At 38.1% G+C, this 21,112-nt stretch overlaps 2 protein-coding genes across 7 annotated transcripts in view; one reads left to right on the forward strand and one right to left on the reverse strand.

The window, feature by feature from the left end:
- The window catches only part of Clca2 (chloride channel accessory 2), a 28,238-nt gene extending 22,740 nt beyond the window's left edge, over window positions 1-5,498 (reverse strand). The window contains exons 1-3 of the mRNA XM_090333966.1: window positions 5,313-5,498; window positions 3,970-4,107; window positions 975-1,125 (exon numbers count right to left, since the gene is read on the reverse strand). Coding sequence (XP_090190092.1) covers window positions 975-1,125; window positions 3,970-4,107; window positions 5,313-5,498 — 475 coding nt within the window. The remainder of the gene's footprint in view (window positions 1-974; window positions 1,126-3,969; window positions 4,108-5,312) is intronic.
- The window catches only part of Odf2l (outer dense fiber of sperm tails 2 like), a 108,127-nt gene that overhangs the window by 47,983 nt on the left and 39,032 nt on the right, over window positions 1-21,112 (forward strand). The window contains exons 1-2 of one of the 6 annotated variants that reach the window (XM_090334474.1): window positions 16,514-16,702; window positions 18,839-18,886. The exons of 1 other annotated variant lie outside the window; for it this stretch is intronic. In XM_090334474.1, the coding sequence (XP_090190600.1) occupies window positions 18,877-18,886 (10 nt within the window). In that variant the 5' untranslated portion in view covers window positions 16,514-16,702; window positions 18,839-18,876. Of the gene's footprint in view, window positions 1-16,513; window positions 16,703-16,785; window positions 16,932-16,988; window positions 17,065-18,838; window positions 18,887-21,112 lie in introns of those variants that run through there. 4 more of the 6 variants (XM_090334473.1, XM_090334472.1, XM_090334475.1 and 1 more) reach the window with 4 other exon arrangements.

The following is a 21,112-nucleotide window of genomic DNA, read 5'->3' on the forward strand; positions in this document are numbered from 1 at the left end:
AGAAAGACAGCCCACTGCACCTTGCCATCTTCTCACATAAATCCAGACTTAGAGTTTCCCCTTTCAGAAATATTCTCTGTTTCTGATATGTCCTGTTCATTACACCATTTGCACAAAACTCTTACCTTTTGCTGTGCCACAGTTCATGTTTCTATTTCTCTTTTTAAAGTCTGGGATATTTCTCATCACTTACAGTTGTTAGGATAAAATATGAAAATACTTAAGTATTTAAGAAGTAACAGGCACATAGGAAGTCCTCACTGTTCTGATAACTTTCTTGCCCTTGTCTTGCTGCCTCCACTCAAGTCTCTTGGCCTCATTCTTGGACTTTTCCCATTTATCCACCTGATATCCAGTTTCTCCCTTATTGATCTGAGTATTCACAGAGACAGACTGATGAAAACAAATCTTACGATGGTGTTGCTCCTGTGCTTAGAAATCTTCAGTGGTGACTTGAATATGTCAGCATTTTAGGCTGTACCTCACATCAACTTCCCCTTATGAACTTTTCAGCATTTTCTTTTTTAAAATTGTATTTTATTGTTGGGATAAGTATAGAGGGGTTACAGTTACATCCGTCAAGTAATGGTTGTATTACTTCTCATGTTCATTTCAGCATTTTCTCCTGTACCCCATCTGCATTGTCAGTAGCCACAATGCGCTCAAACATGCCTTAGATTCCTTGGTAGCCACAGAGTCATTCATACTCTAATTAAAAAGATGTCAGCCCTGAGGCTCCTCTCCTTTGTGAGTTTTGTTCTAACCGCCCATGCATAAAAATTCCTTCACTGGATTCTTCTGGACTATTAATTTGGTGCTTAACTTTTCTTTGTCCCTCATATTTGCATTGTACTTGGCCTGTCTCCCCATCCAGATACTAAGTCCTTAACAAGTTTCATGTTCTCTCAGCACCAAGCACAAAATACTGTGAATAGTATTGTCTAGTGGCTTCTTTTTGATAAGTTGAACCTTACCTCGTGATCCATAGCCAGCTGTCAAGTCATCATTCAACAGGAAATTTGGTGTGAAATGAATATATTTTCCTGCTTTTCCACATCCTCTGTACTGTAAGGTATAAGGGTCATCTCCATGTTCACCATTCCAATTGTTCACTATAATATTTGCCTAAATAGGAAAAAGGAAGTGTGGTACACTGTACCTTAACATATAACTTTCATATACCTAAGATTTGAACCATTCATGATACCTTGCTTTAAAGCCTGATTGAAGGAAAAAAAATGTTCTGTAGATGAAATTGAGAATGTTCTCATAGCTAAGCATTACCTAAATCATTTGACACTTTCAAAAACATCTATATAAAAAGAAAAATATACCAGTTTCATGCCTATAATCCTAGCTAAGAGGCAGAGGTAGAAGGATCTCAGTTCCAGAACAGTTCCAGTGTTTAATGTGAAACCTTATCTGGAATAACCTAGAATGAAGGACCAGGGGCATAGCTCAAGTGGTAGAATGCTTGTCTAGCAAGTAGAGGACCTGAGTTCAACCCTAGTTAAACAAAAACCACATTAGCAAATTTTCATAGAACTTTCTTACCTCCTTTGACCTTATTATTTTCCAGATTAAAATATTTTCAAGACAACACTATAAAAGTCTGATGTTATATGACATTACAAAATACAATAAAATATTTAAAGAACTTTTAAGAGCATTTACACATCATTTGGAACTGTATTGTAAAGAGTCACAGCCTTTTGCAAACAAATTTCTGTGGGCTACTGCATCAGTGAAAACAATACAATATGTTCTTTTTCTAATGTTTTATTATTTTTGTATCTTTTTAATTATAATTAATAGAAGGGTTACATTATAGTCACCAGATAGAAGGTGCATTACATCACAAACATTGATACCCTTTCTCATGTCTTGGTCCCCATTTCCCTCCCCCACAATATGTTTCTTTTGCCTGGTTCATAGCCAGGCAAAAGAAAACAATCATTCTAATGAAATTATATTCCATTATGTGTCTTGACCATTTCAATTTCTGTTATTGAAATGACTTCTTCAGTAAAAATTTACATATTATTTATATAACCATACAGTCAGCATAATTTTATAGAAAACATTTTCTCATTTTTAGAAAGGAAGATAACATCTTATCTGGGACATATTCTTAGAAGTTAAGTTTATAGATTTAAAAAGTGGCAGTGGGACAGTAATTGTAAATAAATAGAGATTGCCTCCTTGAACACTTGTATGTTAAACTTGTCATTTAAAATATGATGTAAAAATCAACGTTAATAAATTCTTAAAAAAACTGGTAGTGAGAGTGTAGGAGACTTGAATTTTAAACCACTAGTTCTAATATAATCGAATACATATAATTATGATTAATATGCAAGGAAAATGCATTGTAAATGTATATGAATCATTGAATACAGAAAATATTTTCCATGTTATCCTTAATGTACCATGTTATCTCTCATCTCTTTTGCTGTCCTTTGGTTATTTCATATTGTTACAGTATTTTACCTTGTTATCTGATATGTTATATATATATGTTTATTTGGTTATTTGAAATAGATAGGGAAGGGGGGAAAAAAGATGAGGGTCAGGGTTGGGGAGGGAAATGGGGACCAAAACATGAGAAAGGGTATCAATGTTTGTGAAACAATGCACCTTCTATTTGGTGAATATAATATAACCCTTCTATTAATTACAATAAAAATATATGAAAAAAGAAAATATTTTCCATATTTCTACATGTTGAGTTTTTTCCACCAATGAACAAAAATTAAATTTAAAATAATTAACATTTACTTGTAGAAAGCCAAAGTCATTACAACACACACACACACACACACACACGCACACACGCACACACCAACACCTCAGTTTTAACAGCAATCAATTTCAGGTATGAAACTGAACATATGAGATTAAATAGCATATGCAAAATACCCAGCATCCATCAAAATTTAATATACACCACCCCTCTTCCCAGTCTCACCTATCCATCATTCTTTTTTTTTTTTTTTGTGGGTCATGGGGCTTGAACTCGGCCTGGGCACTGTCCCTGAGCTGTTCAGCTCAAGGTAAGGCTACTGCCTTACCTCTAGGCCTGGGCATTATCCCTGACCTCTTCAGCTTAAGGCTACCACCCTACCCTTGAGCTAAGCCCCACTTCCTGTTTTCTAGAGGTTAATTGGAGATAACAGTCTCAGGTCCTTTTGTGCCCCAGCTGGCTTTGAACCTAGATCCTCAGATCTCAGCCTCCTGAGTAGCTATGATTACAGATATGAGCCACCACACCCACCCAGCTCACCCTATCCATCTTTCTTAGTGTCTAGAATTGGGAAATACTTTCATTCAGTTATTTATCACATGTTTTTAAGATTTTCTTTAGCTTCAAGACATGAAGATATCGATGTCCATTGCTAGACCATTCAATTTCTAAGCATATCCTCAAAGGATAACTAAGAATTGAAGCAAACTTATGAAATTTTACACCAATGTCACAAATTGATGTTCTCCATTAAACAACCCCCTTCCAGATTTCCCCCTCTTTCTTCTCACTCCTATAATTCAGCATGCTTGATTTAGGTTATGGTTATCTCAGCTATTTTCACATTGGCCTAGGAGGATAATAGTATTATTTTTATATAGCTGGGTGATTTATCTATCTGAATATACATGTGAAAAGATGTAAATGAAAATAGTCTTCTAAGGTACAAAATAAAGAGATGCTTGGGCAATAATATTTTACTAAATTTACCCCCATAATTTAATATTAATATATTTTATTTTCCATTCATTGTTATTTTCTCTTCTTTAGCTAAAAGAATTGATACATAGTAATTGCTTATGTTTACAAGGTACAGCGTATATATTTTTCCAATAACTCCACCCAGAAATATTATCCACCTATTTTAATAGCAATGACACTTCATATTTTGAAAAATTTTTCCTCTAAGTCAGTGAAGTTTATTAGATAAAATTCCAACTTTTTACCTTTTCATATGATTCTTGTTTTACTTTGCTGTAATTATGAGCATTCCAAGTGGCAGGTATTAAAATTTGTACAGTTCTGAAAAACACTCTTCTCTTAGTAGCATTGAATAGATAAAAAGAAGCTTCAGTTATCATTTCCTATAAGTAAGAAAAAGAAAAACTCATTTTTATCACTTAAATCTTTTATGTTTTGGCTTTTGGCTATAGTTAATGAAAGTGATAAAATGGAAATTTACAAATAAAATAAAAAATTCAGATGATAATCTGGGAGAGATTTGGGGACAGTGATTGTGGGCCTGGACTTGTCCTTATGATTTTCCTAACTTTTTTTTCCTTTAGAAAAGCTAAACTTAGATCATCTTACAATGAATCTCCACAACTGTACAAAAGACAAATAGAAAACTCAGATATTTGTGGGGGGGCAAGAACTGCTGCCTCCTACCTCACCAGGAGCCCCCTCTGACCCTCAGCCTCATGGGGGGTAGGGCAGACAGCCTCACACTATCAGGGAAAGCCTTCACTCCTAGGCCAGTGGAATTTAAGGGAAAAAAAATTAAAAAGGTAAAGTCGTAACAGGCACTAAAATTTGCAGGATATCACTTTTTTGGCTTTACATTAAAAAGTTTACTGAATCCAACAAAATATCTTAAATCACACAAAAAGGAACACATATTAACTGTAAAAAGCCCGAAATACCCCCAGAATTTTCCTAACTTTTTGAAATGGTTTAAAGCTTTTACCAAGCAAATCCTCATGTTCCACCTATAGGCATGTTCAAGACCATACCTTATAAGGATATAATTTTCACTCAGGCAGCGCAGAAAAGGGCTTTTAGTGTCCTTCCCTTATCACAGTAACATGAAAATAGTCACTTTATGAAACAGTAAGTGAAATTTTCTGTCTGAAATTCTCACCTTCATGATAGGATGCAAAAGATGATTTTAATAAATACTTATCATGTTTATTCATCAGACAAACATTCTGTCTTTCTTTACTATATTGGGTTGATATTTTTAAAAGTTACTATCCCTAAGTCATACAGGAAAAAATCTACAACAAAATCCTTAACAGTTGCCAGCAGCAACACCAACAATAACAACAATAATAACAACAACAACAAAAGAGGGCTGGATTGTATAATATGAACTAGACTACACTGAGCTAGACGCAAAAGCTGAATTGATCATAATCACAATTTTTAGTACTATCTTTAAAAAAAATACTGCTTTCTTTATGGCTCAAATTCAAGCCAGGAAGGTTAGTTTGTCAGCTTTTTAGAGAAGGTAATAGGTAATAGGTCGGGTCTAATGGGAAAACAATATTGATTTTGTAATGTTACTCACCTTAATGTTTGGGATCAGGCTCTGATTCTCTGGTACCAGGGGACTAATTGCAACAAGTAATCCATCATACCCATTGCCATGAAGCTGCAGTCCAGCTTCCAGGAATAGAAGTTCTGTATTTAGGGCAATCAGAAGAGTTACAAACTTCAGGCAGCAAAAGGCTCTAGCATTGCCCGTGGGGGTCATATTTTAGAGGCCCCCCAGTTTATTCACAGAGGGCCTGTATTGTACATTATACTTTGTGGTCAGTTTGGAAGCAGATAGCTTCTTCCTGAACTGAAAGGTCCTATTACAGATAATGAAGGAGGTGGCTTCTTTTAAAAATTTGGGGTGGATCTATGTAGGACCTGTCTCTACAAGTTCTTTTTCTATAAGGTGATGCCACACTTGCCTGTTCTGTAGTTGAGCTTCCTCCTGAATCATAGTTGGGCAAGAAACCGTCCACCTCTTCCTCATTTTGTATCTTCATAGAGGGGAGAAGTAAATAAAATCAATGGAGCTTAAAAGCAGGAGTACTGCCTGGCTGGGCTGGAATTCAGTATATTTAGATTGATCTTCTTACAGTAGAAATACAAAATCCTCTGGTGCTTTTTCTTTGCTCCTTCTCACAGCCTCATGTTTGTCAGTACAACTAACTACTTCTCTTCTGTGCTCTGTTCATTGTTGGTCATAAGATTCCTTGCCTGCTTATTTTGAAGACTAGGAAATCACCCTGCAGCCAAGTTAGGCAGTCTGGGCAAGCTCTCAGCAGATGGCTGTAGAGAAGGTATCAGATATCTCTGGCCCCTAGGGAAGGGTAAGTGCCAGAAATTTGGATGCAGTGCAAGCCAGAAGGCCTTTTACCTGGCCCCACTTTGTTTCTTTTCTGAATCAGAGAGAGAAAATGATTTATTGCTAAAAAAAAAACATTCTCTTGAGAGCAAACCCTGCCTGTCAACCTAGTTTTCCATTATCCATTATGATTTAATATACAGTAGGATTCACAATTATTTTATGAGAAATTAATAACAGGTGGTCATTATATATTGGTCTGAGTTCGTAGATTAACTCAGTTAAATATCAATTCCCTGATGCAGATAAACCTTTATTTCCATTTTTAAGAAAAGACACTGAATCTCAGGAAGATTTCTGATAGTCAGTGGGAAAGGAACACATGCTTTGAACTGAATAATGGGTTTCATTATGCCTATTTTGTACATATTTCAAATGTTCAGAATATCTGAAACATTGAAAAATTGAGTATTATCATAATGTTAAAATAAGACCAATGGACTCTAAATTCATTATTGTTTCGGATATTGTTTTCTCTGCTACTCAGTAGTTCTAACAATATCTAGTTCTCCTATATTTACACAGAATAACTCCATATTCAGTGAGAACTATTTATTTGTGTGTGTGTGTGTGTGTGTGTGTGTGTGTGTGTGTTTTATTGTTGGGATAACATATAGAGGGGTTACAGTTACATTTGTCAGGTGGTGGGTACATTATTTCTCAAAACTTGATATCCCTTCTCATGTTTTTGTCCCCGTTTTCATTCCTTTGTCCCTTCCAGTCATCTTGTTTTCCCCCTTCCCTTTCCTATTCAAATAAACAGATAAATGTGTTTATAGCATACCAGTATACAAATTCAGATACAGTAACCTCATGAAATTAACAAAAAGTGGGGAAAAGGAGAGAAAGGAATAACTTTACATGGTAGATTAAAAACAGCAAGCACAAAGATAAACCTCTTGTTTCATTAACCTAGAGTTCATTTCATTTAGTCTCATTCTGTATGACCTTATGTATACAGCTTCTGAGCTGTGTGGTCCTCTTTTAGGAGAAATGTGTACTAATTATTACAAATGAGGGAAACTGTAGAACCTATGTTCTTTTGAGTCTGGCTTACTTCACTTAATATGATTTTTTTCCAAGTCTTTCCATTTCCTTACAAATGGGACAATGTCATTCTTTTTAATGGCAGCATAGAATTCCTTTGGGTATACATACCACATCTTGTTGATCCACTCATCAACTGAGGGGCATCTGGGTTGGTTCCATATCTTTGCTATGGTAAATAGTGCTGCATTGAACATTGTTGTGCTAGTGGATTTAGTATGTCCTTGTTTCTGAACCATTGGGTAAATACCAAGTAGTGGAACTGATGGGTCATAGGAAAGCTCTATGATTACTCTTTTGAGGAACTGCCACACTGCTTTCCATAGTGGTTGAATGAGTTTGCACTCCCACCAACAAGAGTATAGTAGTGATCCCTCCTGACCATATCACCTCCAGCATCTGTTATTAGATTTCTTGATCCTGGCCATTCTAACTGGAGTGAGGTGGAATCTTAGAGTAGTTTTGATTTGCATTTCTTTTATGGCCAGAGATGTTGAGCATTTCTTCATGTGTCTATAGGCCCTCTTATTTCTTCTTCAGAGAAGACTCTCTTTAAGACTTTGGCCCATCTTTTAATGGGATGGTTGTTTCTTTGGAGATTAGTTTTGAATTGATTCGATTTTTTGAGCTGTTGATATATTTTAGATATGAGGCCTTTGTCTGTTGTATGGTTAGTGAAGATCTTCTCCCACTCTGTAGGCTTTCTAGTGAATTTTCTAGCTATCTCCTTTGCCATACAGAAGCTCCGCAGTTTAATGCAGTCCCACTTAACCAGCCTTTCTTTGATTTGTTGTGTTTCTGGGTCCTTATTAAGAAAGTTTCAACCTGTGCCGAGGAGGCCTAGTGTATCTCTTATTCCTTCTTGTGAAGTTTTCAGTGTGTCAGCTTTTACCTCCAGGTCTTTGATTCATTTGTAGTTAATCCTGGTGCAGGATGACAAAGCAGGATCCAACTTTAGTTTTCTGCATGTGCTTAACGAGTTCTGCCAGCACCACTTGTTGAAGAGGCTGTCTTTCTTCTATTCTATTTTTTTGGCTCCCTTATCAAAGATTAGGTGGTCATAGGTCTGTGGTTTAATATCTGGGTCCTCAGTTCTATTCCATTAGTCTTCAGGCCTGTTCTTATGCCAGTATCAAGCTGTTTTGGTCACTATAGCTCTGAAATAGGGTCTAAAGTTTTTACCTTAGCCTTCATTAATAAAGTGTCTTCCAATTACAAATCAGCACTTAACAGTTTTGAAAAGACAAGGAAATATACTATCTTAGGTTGGAAAATTTAAGTATTACCTATTATAATTGGTTATAATTTTACCTACCATATAGTAACTGGCATGTAAATATTAGATTCCTCTGTTATTACTGCTGTACCTTGTCATTTATAACCTCTTTTTTTCTCCCCTCACAATTATTGTGAATGCAATGCAAGGTGAGAGACACTGGCTATATTAGGAATCAAGGATCAGTCCCCAAGGAGCTCACTCCTAACAAGAAAGTTAGTTATGGAAGCATAATCCCTAGATGATTGGGAGGAGGTAGGAGTTGGAAAAGTGGAAGAAAAACATGGGAAGCGATATCAATCTTCAAGAAGTAATGTATCCACTGCCTGATGAATGTAACTGTAACCCCTCTATACATCACCCTGTATATCACCCTCTATATAGCACAATAAAATACAATAAAAAAGGATAATAAATGAAAGTGATTGCTTATTGCAGTTTTCTCCTTTGCATTAGGTCTTTGTGGATACTTGGGTGTGCTGAAGAATGGAATGTTGCTTGTCACATGGCTGCTAAACTTGTCTATCTACAGCTCAGAACCACACAAGCTACCTTGTTTTCTGAAGCTATTTCCCAGCCTGGATTTGTGGGATTTTTCCATCAGCTGATGTGGCAACTCCAAAGGTCTCCCTATAATTGTGACTCACTGAACTGAACAATGCACTTTAATCCGACTTTTCTTGGCAGTTTAAGAAAAAGTTATTCATAGCAGTAAAGCAAAGTATTCCAAAGCTAAACTTGTGTCTAAACTGTAAGAATAGCTTATTTTCCCCAGCAAGCAAGGAGTCTTTTGCTAGCTTGTTCGCTATTGACTCCTTAGTGAGGGGTCAATTTAGTATTCTCTGTACTTGTTGTTCTCAACAGCTTCAGTGGCTTCCTTAGGATGTGAGCATGAAGACTGGTTAGAGAGTATGTGTAGCTTTTAAAGAACACCATCCATAAAGTGACCTTGCCTAATTTCAACTGACTTAAAACCAGAGCAGACACTTGAGATTTGATGTCTGGGCTGAGACTTCAAGCAACACAACCACTTACGTTGTTTTTTTAGTCCCTAGTTCCGGGCCCAAACCATCTCTCTGGCCACTTTACTGGCCTCCATAGTTGCTGTTTCCTCCAAGATTCCCCATCACTGACTCAATTTCTGACCAGGTCTCAGGAATCACATTGACTTCTGAAAGTCTTCCCATCACATGTGTTCTGACCTGCCCTTCAGATCTCACTTTCCTCAGCAATCAGGCCTGGGAACTTGCCAGGTGAACATCTCTTCTTATTGCCTACTTCTCTCACTTGGCCAATTCTACAGAAGAAAAAGCTAAAAAGCTGGAGAAAACTGACATGCCTGAATAATTAAAAGTCATTCCTGAACACAGTGTTCTCTTCTGATAAAGTGTGATTCCAAATGAACAATTTCTACTTTCATGAAAAAGTATTTGCTGGTTGTGTCAATAGGTTTTATGATATCTAAGAAATAAAATATATCTGGGGTGGAGAAAAAATGGGACTTCTATTTTCAAGGTTTTATTTCAATGTTATGTAAATTCTAGGAATCTGCTCTGTTTTTATTTGCTTTCAAGAAAACAGTTGTTATTGAATTTCAGTAATTAGAGAATCTAAAGCACATCTTTGTTCATTGTCTCATCTTGCAGTTCAGGTTGGTCTCAGAAGGGCTTGCTTGTTTCTTTTCATGGAGTCCCTTGGTATAGAGCTACAGGCAAAACAAATAAATCATCTGATTGGTATCAGGAAAATGATGAGATGTGACACCTTGGCTCAAAGAAAGTTTTAGATCCTTTCCTCACATTTTGCTTTGACAATTCCATTTAGAAAAGGAAAGCAGGGGCTGGGAGTTTGCCCTAGTGGTAGAGTGCTTGCCTAGCATGCATGACACGCTGGGTTCGATTCCTTGGTACCGCATACACTGATTAAAAAAAAACAAACCCGGAAGTAGTGCTGTGGCTCAAGTGGTAGAATGCTGGCCTTGAGGAAAGCCTGAGGACAGCGCTTAGGCCCTGAGTTCAAGTCCCAGGACTGGTTGGGCTATGAAGCTTATTGGCCAGCTAGTGTAGTTAAGGCAAAATTTATGAACTAAATCAAAATAGGTATGGGACAAATGATCAAATATAAGAATTTATGGAAAAGTTAAGTTTCCCAAGGACTCAGTGGCACATTCCACACCTCCATTATCCTAGCTATTTCAAATACATACTTATTGTCAAAACAAAAGAACAAAGTTCACAAAAGGTGTGGGAAGGGTTTTCTGCTTGGTCAAATGGGGATGAAACTTAAGTACGTAACTGAGCATGTCAATGAAACAAGTGCTTGTCAGAGACAACTGTTTGAGAGCTGGTGATGCAAGAGTCCCAGAATTGAAAAAACAAAAACAAAGGTCAGGACTCATGATAGAAGGAGGTACTGAATTTGAATACTATGAAGACCCTAGCAGAAAAAAAGACTTGACATCCACAGTTATTATTAAAAAGAACCCTTCATGCTTGTATGATGCTTTATTGTTTTCAAAGCACTTTCTCATACCTGATATCATGGATCACAGAAAATGACTTTCCCATTTGTGGAAATGATGTTGAAGAAAAATAAAAGTAGTTATGTTTTCTTGAGAATCTTAAGTGAGCTCTGTGTTGGATACCAGAGTAGGATTAGGATCACAGATTCTCCAAAATTCTCTTTCTGCATATCTACAGGGTATATACCACATAAATGAGAACAGAAGAGACTGGTTATATTTATTTCCTTCACAAAAATTTTAAGTATTTTTCACTACTGAGATTTGAGCAGAGAGCCTTGTTCTTTGCAAGTTGTTGTCCCTACCTAATAATGCTTTAGTTATTTCTGATAGAATCTTATGCTTTTTACCCTGATCAGTCTCCACCACAATTTTCCTATTTATCGTTCCATGTAGCTAGGATTCCAGGCATGTTTCACCAGGCTGACATAATTTTTCAGATAAGGTCCAGGTTCCTCTTGAATCACAGCTTGTCTACGTTTATCTCTCAAGTAAGGAATTACAGCCCCAAACCACTGTATATGGCTCAATTAAACTCGAGTCTTGATTTAATCATTTCTAAGAAAGAAACATTCATCTGCTTAATCCAATCCTATTCCTCACATTCTTTAATTCACTGTTACAATGAACAAGTAGGTTACCTTGTGTACACACACACACACACACACACACACACACACACACACACACAATTTGGACAAAATGAATGGAAAACAAGAACTACTATAAATAGCAACTCAATAATAAAATGATGGGCATTATATAAAACATTTCTCATTTGCAAAGCAGGCATAAATTGTTTATTATGTATCAGATATAACATTTTATGGGTAAACTATTTTATTTTCCAGAGAAGAAAATAGGAAAAAGTACAAATATATGGTATCTTGTTTTATTTGTTTTTGGTGCCAGTCCTGGGTCTTGAATCAGGGCCTGGGTGGAGTACCTGATTTTTTTTTTTCTCGAGGCTACCACTTGAGCCACAGCTCTACTTCTGGCTTCTTGAGTAGTTTATTGGTGATAAGAGTCTCATGAACTTTCCTACCTGGGCTGGCTTCAAACCATGATACTCAAGTCTCAGCTTCCTAAGTAGCTGCTAGCATTAGAGGTATGAGCCAGGCATGGGAAATCCTTAAACCAATGAAAATTAACTAGGAACACAGAAGTACTTCTTGAGTTTTTCCCCAGCCTTTCAGTTTCTTCCTGCAATGACTAGTTTCAGTACATCTCTGAGACCCCAGTGATATGGTAACCTCTTTTGCTGCCTCGAAGTCCACTAAGGAACAGCAGGCCAATTCGGTTTTCTTCCTCTATTTCTCCTGCTTTTAATACATTACATAAAGCCAACACAGTTCACACGCAGCACCTCAGGAAAGATTTGGGAACTAGATTAGAGCTCCCTCTTCTGTTGTGGGAATGCAGGTACTGAGGCTCAGAATCCTGAGATAAAATCCTTAGCAAAGAATGAAATTACACAGACTGCTTTTCCAGGGTGTAGCAAGTGCTATTTGGCACAGAGTCTTCCAAATTTTCATGAGCCTAAGAATAATCATCAATTCAAATCTGGATTCTGACTCTGTAGGTCAACACGAGAGTAATACTCTCTTATTATGCTCTCATACAATTTCAATATAAATATTAATTCAAAATTGTCATTTTTTTCAAAATTGTCATTTTAAATTATGATTTTCAACTGAATATGAATTAAGGGATAAATTTACATTTCAGCTTCACTAATAGCCTCTTACATTGCCTGTAAAGTTGATAAATTATTGTGGTATTAGTAACTCACACTAAATTCAGTGTGACCAATAAATGTGTGCTGTACTTATATGGTTTAGATTCTTGGGCCTTGCTTGGAGTAGTCTCTGTATCTGAAGAGCTGCAGGGAATATACAAGGATGTACTTGTTGATTATATAGCCAATGCAAGAGGAAGTCTGTGCCATCATTAGCATATTTTAAATGTATAAATTGAATTTCATGAATATAACATATTTACCTCCCATTACCCTTCTAATTCACTTTCAAATGGAAGCTTTTATTCCCAAATAGGTGTCCTTGCACTTTTATATCTGCTTGTGAGAGAAAATAAATGAGACTTGTATGAGTCTGGGTTATTTCACTTAAAATGATTATTTGTGTCATTTCTTTGCAGGCAATATTTCATTCTTCTTTATGGCCAAAAACTCCATTGTGTACACATGCCACATTTTCTTTATTCATTTACCTCATTATATCTATGTCCATCATAATGACTATTGTGAATAGCAATGCAAAGGGGAGTATACAGAAAACTCTGTTGTATATTGGCATTGATTCCTTTGGGTAGATTCCCAAGAATGGTACATTCGATCATATAGCAGTTTCTTAATAACCACCATATGGTACTAATTTATATTTCTACCAACAGTGTATAGGTAGCCCTCTCTCCTTTCATATAACACACGGTTCCTTTCTCAACATTGTTGCCAGCACATGATTTTTGTTTTCTTAACAGTACTGAGATGAAGTCTCTATGTTCTTTTGTTTATCCCCAATGGCTGATGTTGAACAGTTTTTCATATATTTATTGGTCATTTATGCTTTTCCTATTAAGAGGTATATGTTCAGTTCATCTTTACTGGCTGGATTGTGATTTGGGTATTTATCATTTAGGTATACAAAGGGGTTTCAATTCAACACACCAGATTACAAGTACATCTTCATCAGTACCACCCTCATTTATAATTCTCCTCCATATAGTTAAACCCAACTCATCCCCCCCATTCTCCCACTTTTATTTTCACTGTTATTTAATTTCTAGGTTCTTCATAAATTCTGGATATTAATACCCTGTGAGATGAATAGTTACCAACATTTTTCTCCCATTCTGTATACTCTCTTTACTCTGGTAATCATTTCCTAGCACAGAAAGCTTTTAATTTGTTGCAATAGTACTTATTAATCCTTGTCAGAAAGTCATTACTTATGCCAATATCTTGGAAGTGTCTCCCCTGTGTTTTCTCTGTTTCAAAGACTTAGTTCTTCTATCAAGGTTCTTGTTCCATTTTTCCATTGATTTTGATACAGTGAGGAATAGAGAATCCAGTTTGCCCAATACTGCTGACCAGAGGATGCCTTTTCTCTTATATAGGACTTTGGGACCTTTGTTGAAAATCTAATGGCTGTAGTTGCTTAGATTTACTTCTGAATATTGTTATTCCTGTTCCATTGGTGTCTATTTTTATATTGATACCGTATTTCAGTTACCATAGCTCTGTAATATCATTTGGAATCAGTTATTATATCTACAGTATTGCTCTTTTTGTTCAGGATTGCTTTGGCTTTTGGGATCTTTTGTGCTTCTAAATGGATTGTCACTTGATCTGTGATGAAAGCCATTGGAATTTTGATGTAGATCACACTGAATTTGTATAGTATTGGACAGTATGGACATTGTCACAATAGAATTCTGATCAAATGCAAGGGGAAGGTCTTTTATCTTCTAGTGTCTTCAGCTTCTTCAATAGTTTATTCGTTTTCCTCTTTGGAGGTCTTTTGCCTTCTTTAGTTAAGCTTATTATTGACAGGTAAGGAGGAAAGGGATCAGGAAACTATGTGAGACAGAAAGTAGTGAGAGGGGAAGGAATAAGCATAGCAAAGTAAGAGATGGAGTGGGGTGATCCAGAGGACAGGATGGCATTGGAGTACCACTAGGACACAGATCATGGGAGACTTGCTGCTCAACAAGTTCACTCTCTTGGCAGAGCTACCTTGGTACCCAAACCTTGCCTTTAAAGAAGATGACAATGTTTCAGATATTCTTTTGTAAAGATTACTCTGGTTTATCTGTAGAACATGGATAGGAAAAAAACCCAAGAGCGGAAACAGTTGACCATCTAGGAGTTACTGCTGGAATGCAAGGGCAGCAGTGGACATGGACAGAGTACAGATCACAGTCCTGATCCTTTTGTCTCCTTCCTCCAGGTTTCTAGGAACTTGTTTCTCTTCTCTTTTGAATATCCAGCTGTGTGGATGAAATAATAATCTTTCCAGCTTGTAGGCTTACTAATGAGAGAAATCAAGTCTTTGCTTGGTTGGGCATTCCTTTGATGACTGAAATAGGAAAAAAAAAAGGACACAATGACATAAACATGATCTGAGACCTACAATCATCTGTAGTGTTTTGTGATGGGCTGGAATGGTTTTTCCCATTTAATTAAGGAATAAGATATCCTGTAACAAAACTCAGTATTGAATCTGATTTTAGGGGCAAATTAGATCTAGATTGGGATGACATTTACTCTATTTGTACAATTCAGTTTAAACTGTAAATTTGAGACTATATAATTATAGGAAATCTTAGATGTTATTGCTTTATGATTGCATGCTATCAATGTGATTAATTGAACACATTGATTAATCATGAGCTTCTGTTTAGTTATTTCTTCAACTATGACCAATTAAGAACTTCAGCTAGTGGTTAGCACTGGATAGACCAGAATTGTGTATACATCTCATTTTATTTTTTGTGTACCCGTCCTTGGGCTTGAACTCAGGACCTAGTATTGTGTTCCAGCTTTTTTTCCTTAAGGTTTGCACTCTACAACATGAACCACAGCTGTTTATTGCTTTTTGGTAGTTAACTGGAATTAAGAGTCTCTCAGCGTTGTCTGACAGTGCTGGCTTTGAACCATGATCCTCACTCAGTTTCTGAGTAGATAGGCTTACAGGCTTGAGCCTCTGGTGTCCGGCGTTGTTCATGTTCTTAACTCCACCACTACAATTCTCTTTCTTAGAAAAGAGAGAGGTTAGATGACTTGGCAAAGGCCACAGACCATCAATTTCAATCTCCAGCACTTTGTAAGCAGGGCATAATGATAGGAATTTTTAACTCTCATGACTTTTTTGCTGGGCAGTCACAGGGCTTGGGGAAAAACAAGACATTGCTGAATCTAATAGTAAAAGCAAATATTAGATGGGAGCCTGAATGCTAAACATACGTATACCAGGAGCACAGAAGTACCGAAAGAGCTTCTAAGCTATGTTTGTTCTGTCTACCAGATGGCTGTAGGAAAGATACCATGATTTGGCTCTGAGGAGGCATTTTCAACACTACAGTTCTGCTCTTCCAACAAAACGGAGCACCGGAGCCCCAGGTAAAGGTGAACAACATCACACACTTCAGGCAAGGTTTCTTTCTATCGTAGTTTTGCCTTGGCTTTTCCAAGCTCCCCTTTTAAAATAAAACCGGAACGCTTTCAGGCCTACAGTCAGAAGAATTGGAATTGGTCGTGTTTTCTTTCGTGGATGAGCTTGGTTAAGTTTGCCCGTAACCACACACAAGTACTGGCCTTTGGCATACAACAAAGCCTTGAGGAGGGAAAAAAAAGAATCTTCCAGAGAACCGACCCCAGCGACTGAGCGTCTCCCGGGCCTCGCCTCCAGACTTCCGCCCGGAGAAGCAGGAGGGAAACCCGCTCTCCCGAGCCGCGACCAATCAGCGCCACGCCGGCTGAGGGACGCCGGAAGGGGCGGGACAGCGGTTGCCAGAGAAGCCGCTGGCCGGTTACTAGCTCTGCGTTTGTCACCACATCCGGGAGGGCCCTGTGGTCCCTCTAGCTGCTCTAGGAATCCTCCTGCCTCGGGCCTCGCGACCTCTGCCTCCATTCCTTGTCTTTCACTCACTCCTCGCATCCCGTTTCCCCTCACCTGACCCAGCTGGACCTCCCAGGTACACTGGCCGGCCTTCCCAGCGGGACGCCAGTCTTCAGGGACCTTCCGGCCCTTTGTGCGTCGCGGCGGCTGACGTCACGACGCCGTGCGGACGCCTCGGCGGGGGTCGAGCGGCGGCGGGCCTGGTGGGCTGGGAGGGCCAGCTCCTTCTCTGACAGAATGGAAGTGACTCGGTGTCGGAGCTAGTACGGTGGCTGGCCGCCCGCCCACGGAGGTCTGGGACCGGGGTGGGTCACGGGGCGGGTCCAGGAGTTGACAGCCGCGGCGCCCACCTTGGCGTGTTTCTGCATCCTCCCTTCCTGGTCCCCAGGAGGAGGCCGCCGGACTTGTTTCCTGGGGTTGGGCCTGTTTTAGCCCGAGGTGGGCCTGTCTCCTGCAAAACCCAGAGTAGGGCTGAGTTTCAGAAAGAATCCTTTATAATCCTCCTCCCCGCCCCCCCGCCCCCAGCACCTAACATTAAATACCAGATTCAGAGAAGCCCGGTAGCTCTTTAAGTGAGGCTTAGTCCACTGGGACCTTAGGGAATAATTCCTTCTCCAGGATTCCTAATTATCTTTCTGTAGACGTTTGTGAAAAAGCCGAAGTGCTAAGACACACTGGGTTTAAGTGGTCAAAGGCACAGATCTCGTTAGATTTTACCCATGGCTCACTCTGAATCCTCATTTTTTGAAGGGAACAATGTTCATCTTTTGAGTGTAATTTGAATTTGGGAATGATATTAAAAACTGTACCAAGGCGAGTTTGTGCTATTACTTTGTGGGACGCGGGTCTTTGTATTCACTCATATATTAGTATCTCATGGTTTTTAGTTTAAAACCCCACTAGCTATTTGGGGGCAAACTAATTCAGGGAGGAAACCTGGTTTCCTCTAGCCTGTGGGTGGTAGATGTTAATACCATCTTTATAAAGCTTTATGTGAGAAAATATTAAAGTCATTGCTAAGTAAATGACAAAAAATAGAGATCAGGTTGGGTGAAAACTTGCTCAGGATGGACCTGAGCACTGAACTTGGGCTTTCTCAAGGTTTGCATTTTACCACTTGAGCCTTTGCACCACTTCTGGCTTTCTATGTATGTGGTACCCAGGAATCAAACCTGGGTCATCGTGCATGCTAGGCAAGCACATTACTACTAGGCTACACTCCCAGCCAGAATACAAACTTTTGTTTGGCAAAGAATACCGACTTTGTGACTACATGGTGGTGTTCTAAATATCATTGGTCCTGTCGTATGGATAGTCTATATAGAGTGGCCCACTACAGGTCAGAAGTGTCCTGGCTGAACAAAAACATGGTTCATTCATCCTCATAGCTATTGAAGAACCCTGTGTAGGTTTACCACTGTGTTAGGTAATTTTTGACAGCAGAAAGTAATAGGTACATTTGCTCTCACAAAGTTAGTAGCAGGTTTAAAAGAAAGCTAAAATATGAACACCCTTGACTATGAAAACTAGTACTTGACAGGCTTGAGTTTTCACTGCAGTAACTTTGAAAAAGAGAAATTCCACCTTGGACCTTGAAGTACATATTCTGTATTCATCATTCTTATTGTTAGTGTTCCTACTGTACTACCTAGTTACAGCTCATGTAAATGTAAATTTCCTTTTTATTCACTGTAAAAGGTATAGCTGGTTATGCAAGTTAATCTCTTTGTATCAGAAAAAGTTATTTCTCTATTTTTACTTTCACTCAGTACATTTTAACCCTGGGTCATTTCACTCTCCACTTATTCCCAAGTTTCCTTAACTTTTTTTTTCTTTCTCTCTTTTGGAATGTTACAGTACTATAGTTTTTAAATTACATTTTGACCAGATGTCAGAATAGTGGGAGAGGGAGAAACAAAAGCAGCATTCCAACATCTACTTTGTGATCCTTGCGGGATATTTCATGTTTGTTTTTGCTTTTCTTTTAGAGAAGCTATGTGCTTTTGTTTGAAGTCAAAGCTGTTTTTCAAAAATTACTATAAGGAGAAACAAAGTCTGAAGGATTCATATGCTTTTTTTTTTCCACCAGTGAGATTAATTGTATTTGTATGATGCTGATCTATTTACTTAATAGTGATTGAGGGGCTAAGAAAGGTCATTGCCTATAATTTTCTTTTTCTCTGACCATTGCAATATCATTTTTCCTGAACAGCTATCTGTCTTGTTGGCTACATTGAAAAAAGTGGCTGAATGAATGTAGGTACGTCAGCATGCCTTATAAACACTTCTGGGAAAATCTTTAAATATAGCTTTTTTGGTAGATGAGTAATGTTATTCTTACATAGGAGATTAATTTCTTCAAATAATTTTGTTTAAAAAAAATTTTTTTTTGCCAGTCTTGGGGCTTGAAGTCAGGACCTTGGGATTTGTCCTTGAGCTTTGCCAAGGCTTGCACTCTACCTTTGAGCCACAGTACCACTTCTGGCTTTTGTGTGTGATACCAAGGAATAGAACCCAGGATTTTGTGCATGTTAGGCAAGCACTCTACAACTAAGGCACACTCCTGACCCAAAAGAATTTTTTTAAAATCAGTAATCTTTTTTATGAATTTTTTATTGTAATTAATAGGAGGGTTACATTATATTCACCAGATAGAAGATGCATTACTTCACAAACATTAATACCCTTTCTCCTGTTTTGGTCTCCATTTTCCCTCCCCCCACCCAGCCCCTCATCTTGTTTTCCCCCTTCCTTATCCTGTTTCAAATAACCAAATAGGCATATATACAATATATCAGATAATAAGGTAAAATACTGTAACAATATGAGATAACCAAGGGACAGCAAAAGAGATGAGAGATAACATAGCTCATTAAAGACAGCAATCACTCATTATATGGCTTTTGTTTCTGTATCCTGGAGGTCCTTTCATTTAGCATCATCCAATATGGCCTTATGTATCTAAGTTTTGATCTATTGTAAATCTCTGCTAGGAGAGCCCAAGGTTTCTACTGATAATGATAAATGAGGGAAACCATTGAGTCTATGTTCTTTTGAGTCTGGCTTGCTTCACTTACTATGATATTTTCTGTCTTTTCATTTCCTACAAATGGGGCGATGGGGTTCTTTCTGACAGCAGCATAGAATTCCTTTGGGATATACATACCATATCTTGTTGATCCACTCATCAACTGAGGGACATCTGGGTTGGTTCCATATCTTTGCTATGGTAAATAGTGCTGCAATGAACATTGTTGTGCTAGTGGATTTAATATGTCCTTGTTTCTGAACCATTGGGTAAATGCCAAGTAGTGGAATTGCTGGGTCATAGGAGAGCTCTATGTTTAGTCTTTTGAGGAACTGCCATACTGCTTTCCATAGTGGTTGAATGAGTTTGCACTCCCACCAACAAGAGTATAGTAGTGATCCCTCCTGACCATATCACCTCCAGCATCTGTTATTAGATTTCTTGATCCTGGCCATTCTAACTGGAGTGAGGTGGAATCTTAGAGTAGTTTTAATTTGCATTTCTTTTTTTTTTTTTTTTTGCTAGTCCTGGGCTTGGGCTCAGGGCTTGAGCACTGTCCTTGGACTTTCTCAAGGCTAGAGCTCTACCACTTGAGCCTCAGCACCACTTCCCGGCTTTTTTTCTATGTATGTGGTACCGAGGAGTCGAACCCGGGTCTTCATGCATGCTAGGCAAGCACTTTAACCACTAGGCCAAACTCCCGGCCTGCATTTCTTTTATGGCCAGAGATGTTGAGCATTTCTTCATGTGTCTTTAGGCCATTCTTATTTCTTCTTCAGAGAAGACTCTCTAAGTCTTTGGCTTAAAGTCTTAATGGGATGGCTGTTTCTTTGGAGATTAGTTTTGAAGTGATTCAATTTTTTGAGCTGTTGATATATTTTTAGATATGAGGCCTTTGTCTGTTGTATGGTTAGTGAAGATCTTCTCCCACTCTGTAGGCTTTCAAGTGAATTTGCTAGCTATCTCCTTTGCCATACAGAAGCTCTGCAGTTTAATGCAGTCCCACTTATCCAGACTTTCTCTGATTTGTTGTGTTTCTGGGTCCTTATTAAGAAAGTTTCAACCTGTGCCGAGGAGGCCTAGTGTATCTCTTATTCTTCTTGTAAAGTTTTCAGTGTGTCAGCTTTTACCTCCAAGTCTTTGATCCATTTGGATCTGTTTCTTTAAAGAATGATTTTGGGATATTGATGGGTATTGCGTTGAATTTGTAGATAGCCCTTGGCAAGATTGTCATTTTCACGATGTAAATTCTTCCAATCCAGGAGCATGGGAGATTTTTCCATTTCCTCAGTTCTGCTTTAATTTCCTTTTTCAGGGTTTTAAAGTTTTCATCAAAAAGGTGCTTTACGTTCTTAGTCAAGTTAATTCCTAGGTACTTTGTTTTCTTTGAGGCTATTGCAAAAGGTGTTGCTTTCCTGAGTGTTGCCTCGTTCCTCTCATTGTTGCCATATTGGAAGG

Source organism: Megascapheus bottae, chromosome 6 (genome assembly GCF_031878675.1).
Source record: "Megascapheus bottae isolate mThoBot1 chromosome 6, mThoBot2.hap1, whole genome shotgun sequence".
Lineage (NCBI taxonomy): Eukaryota > Metazoa > Chordata > Mammalia > Rodentia > Geomyidae > Megascapheus > Megascapheus bottae.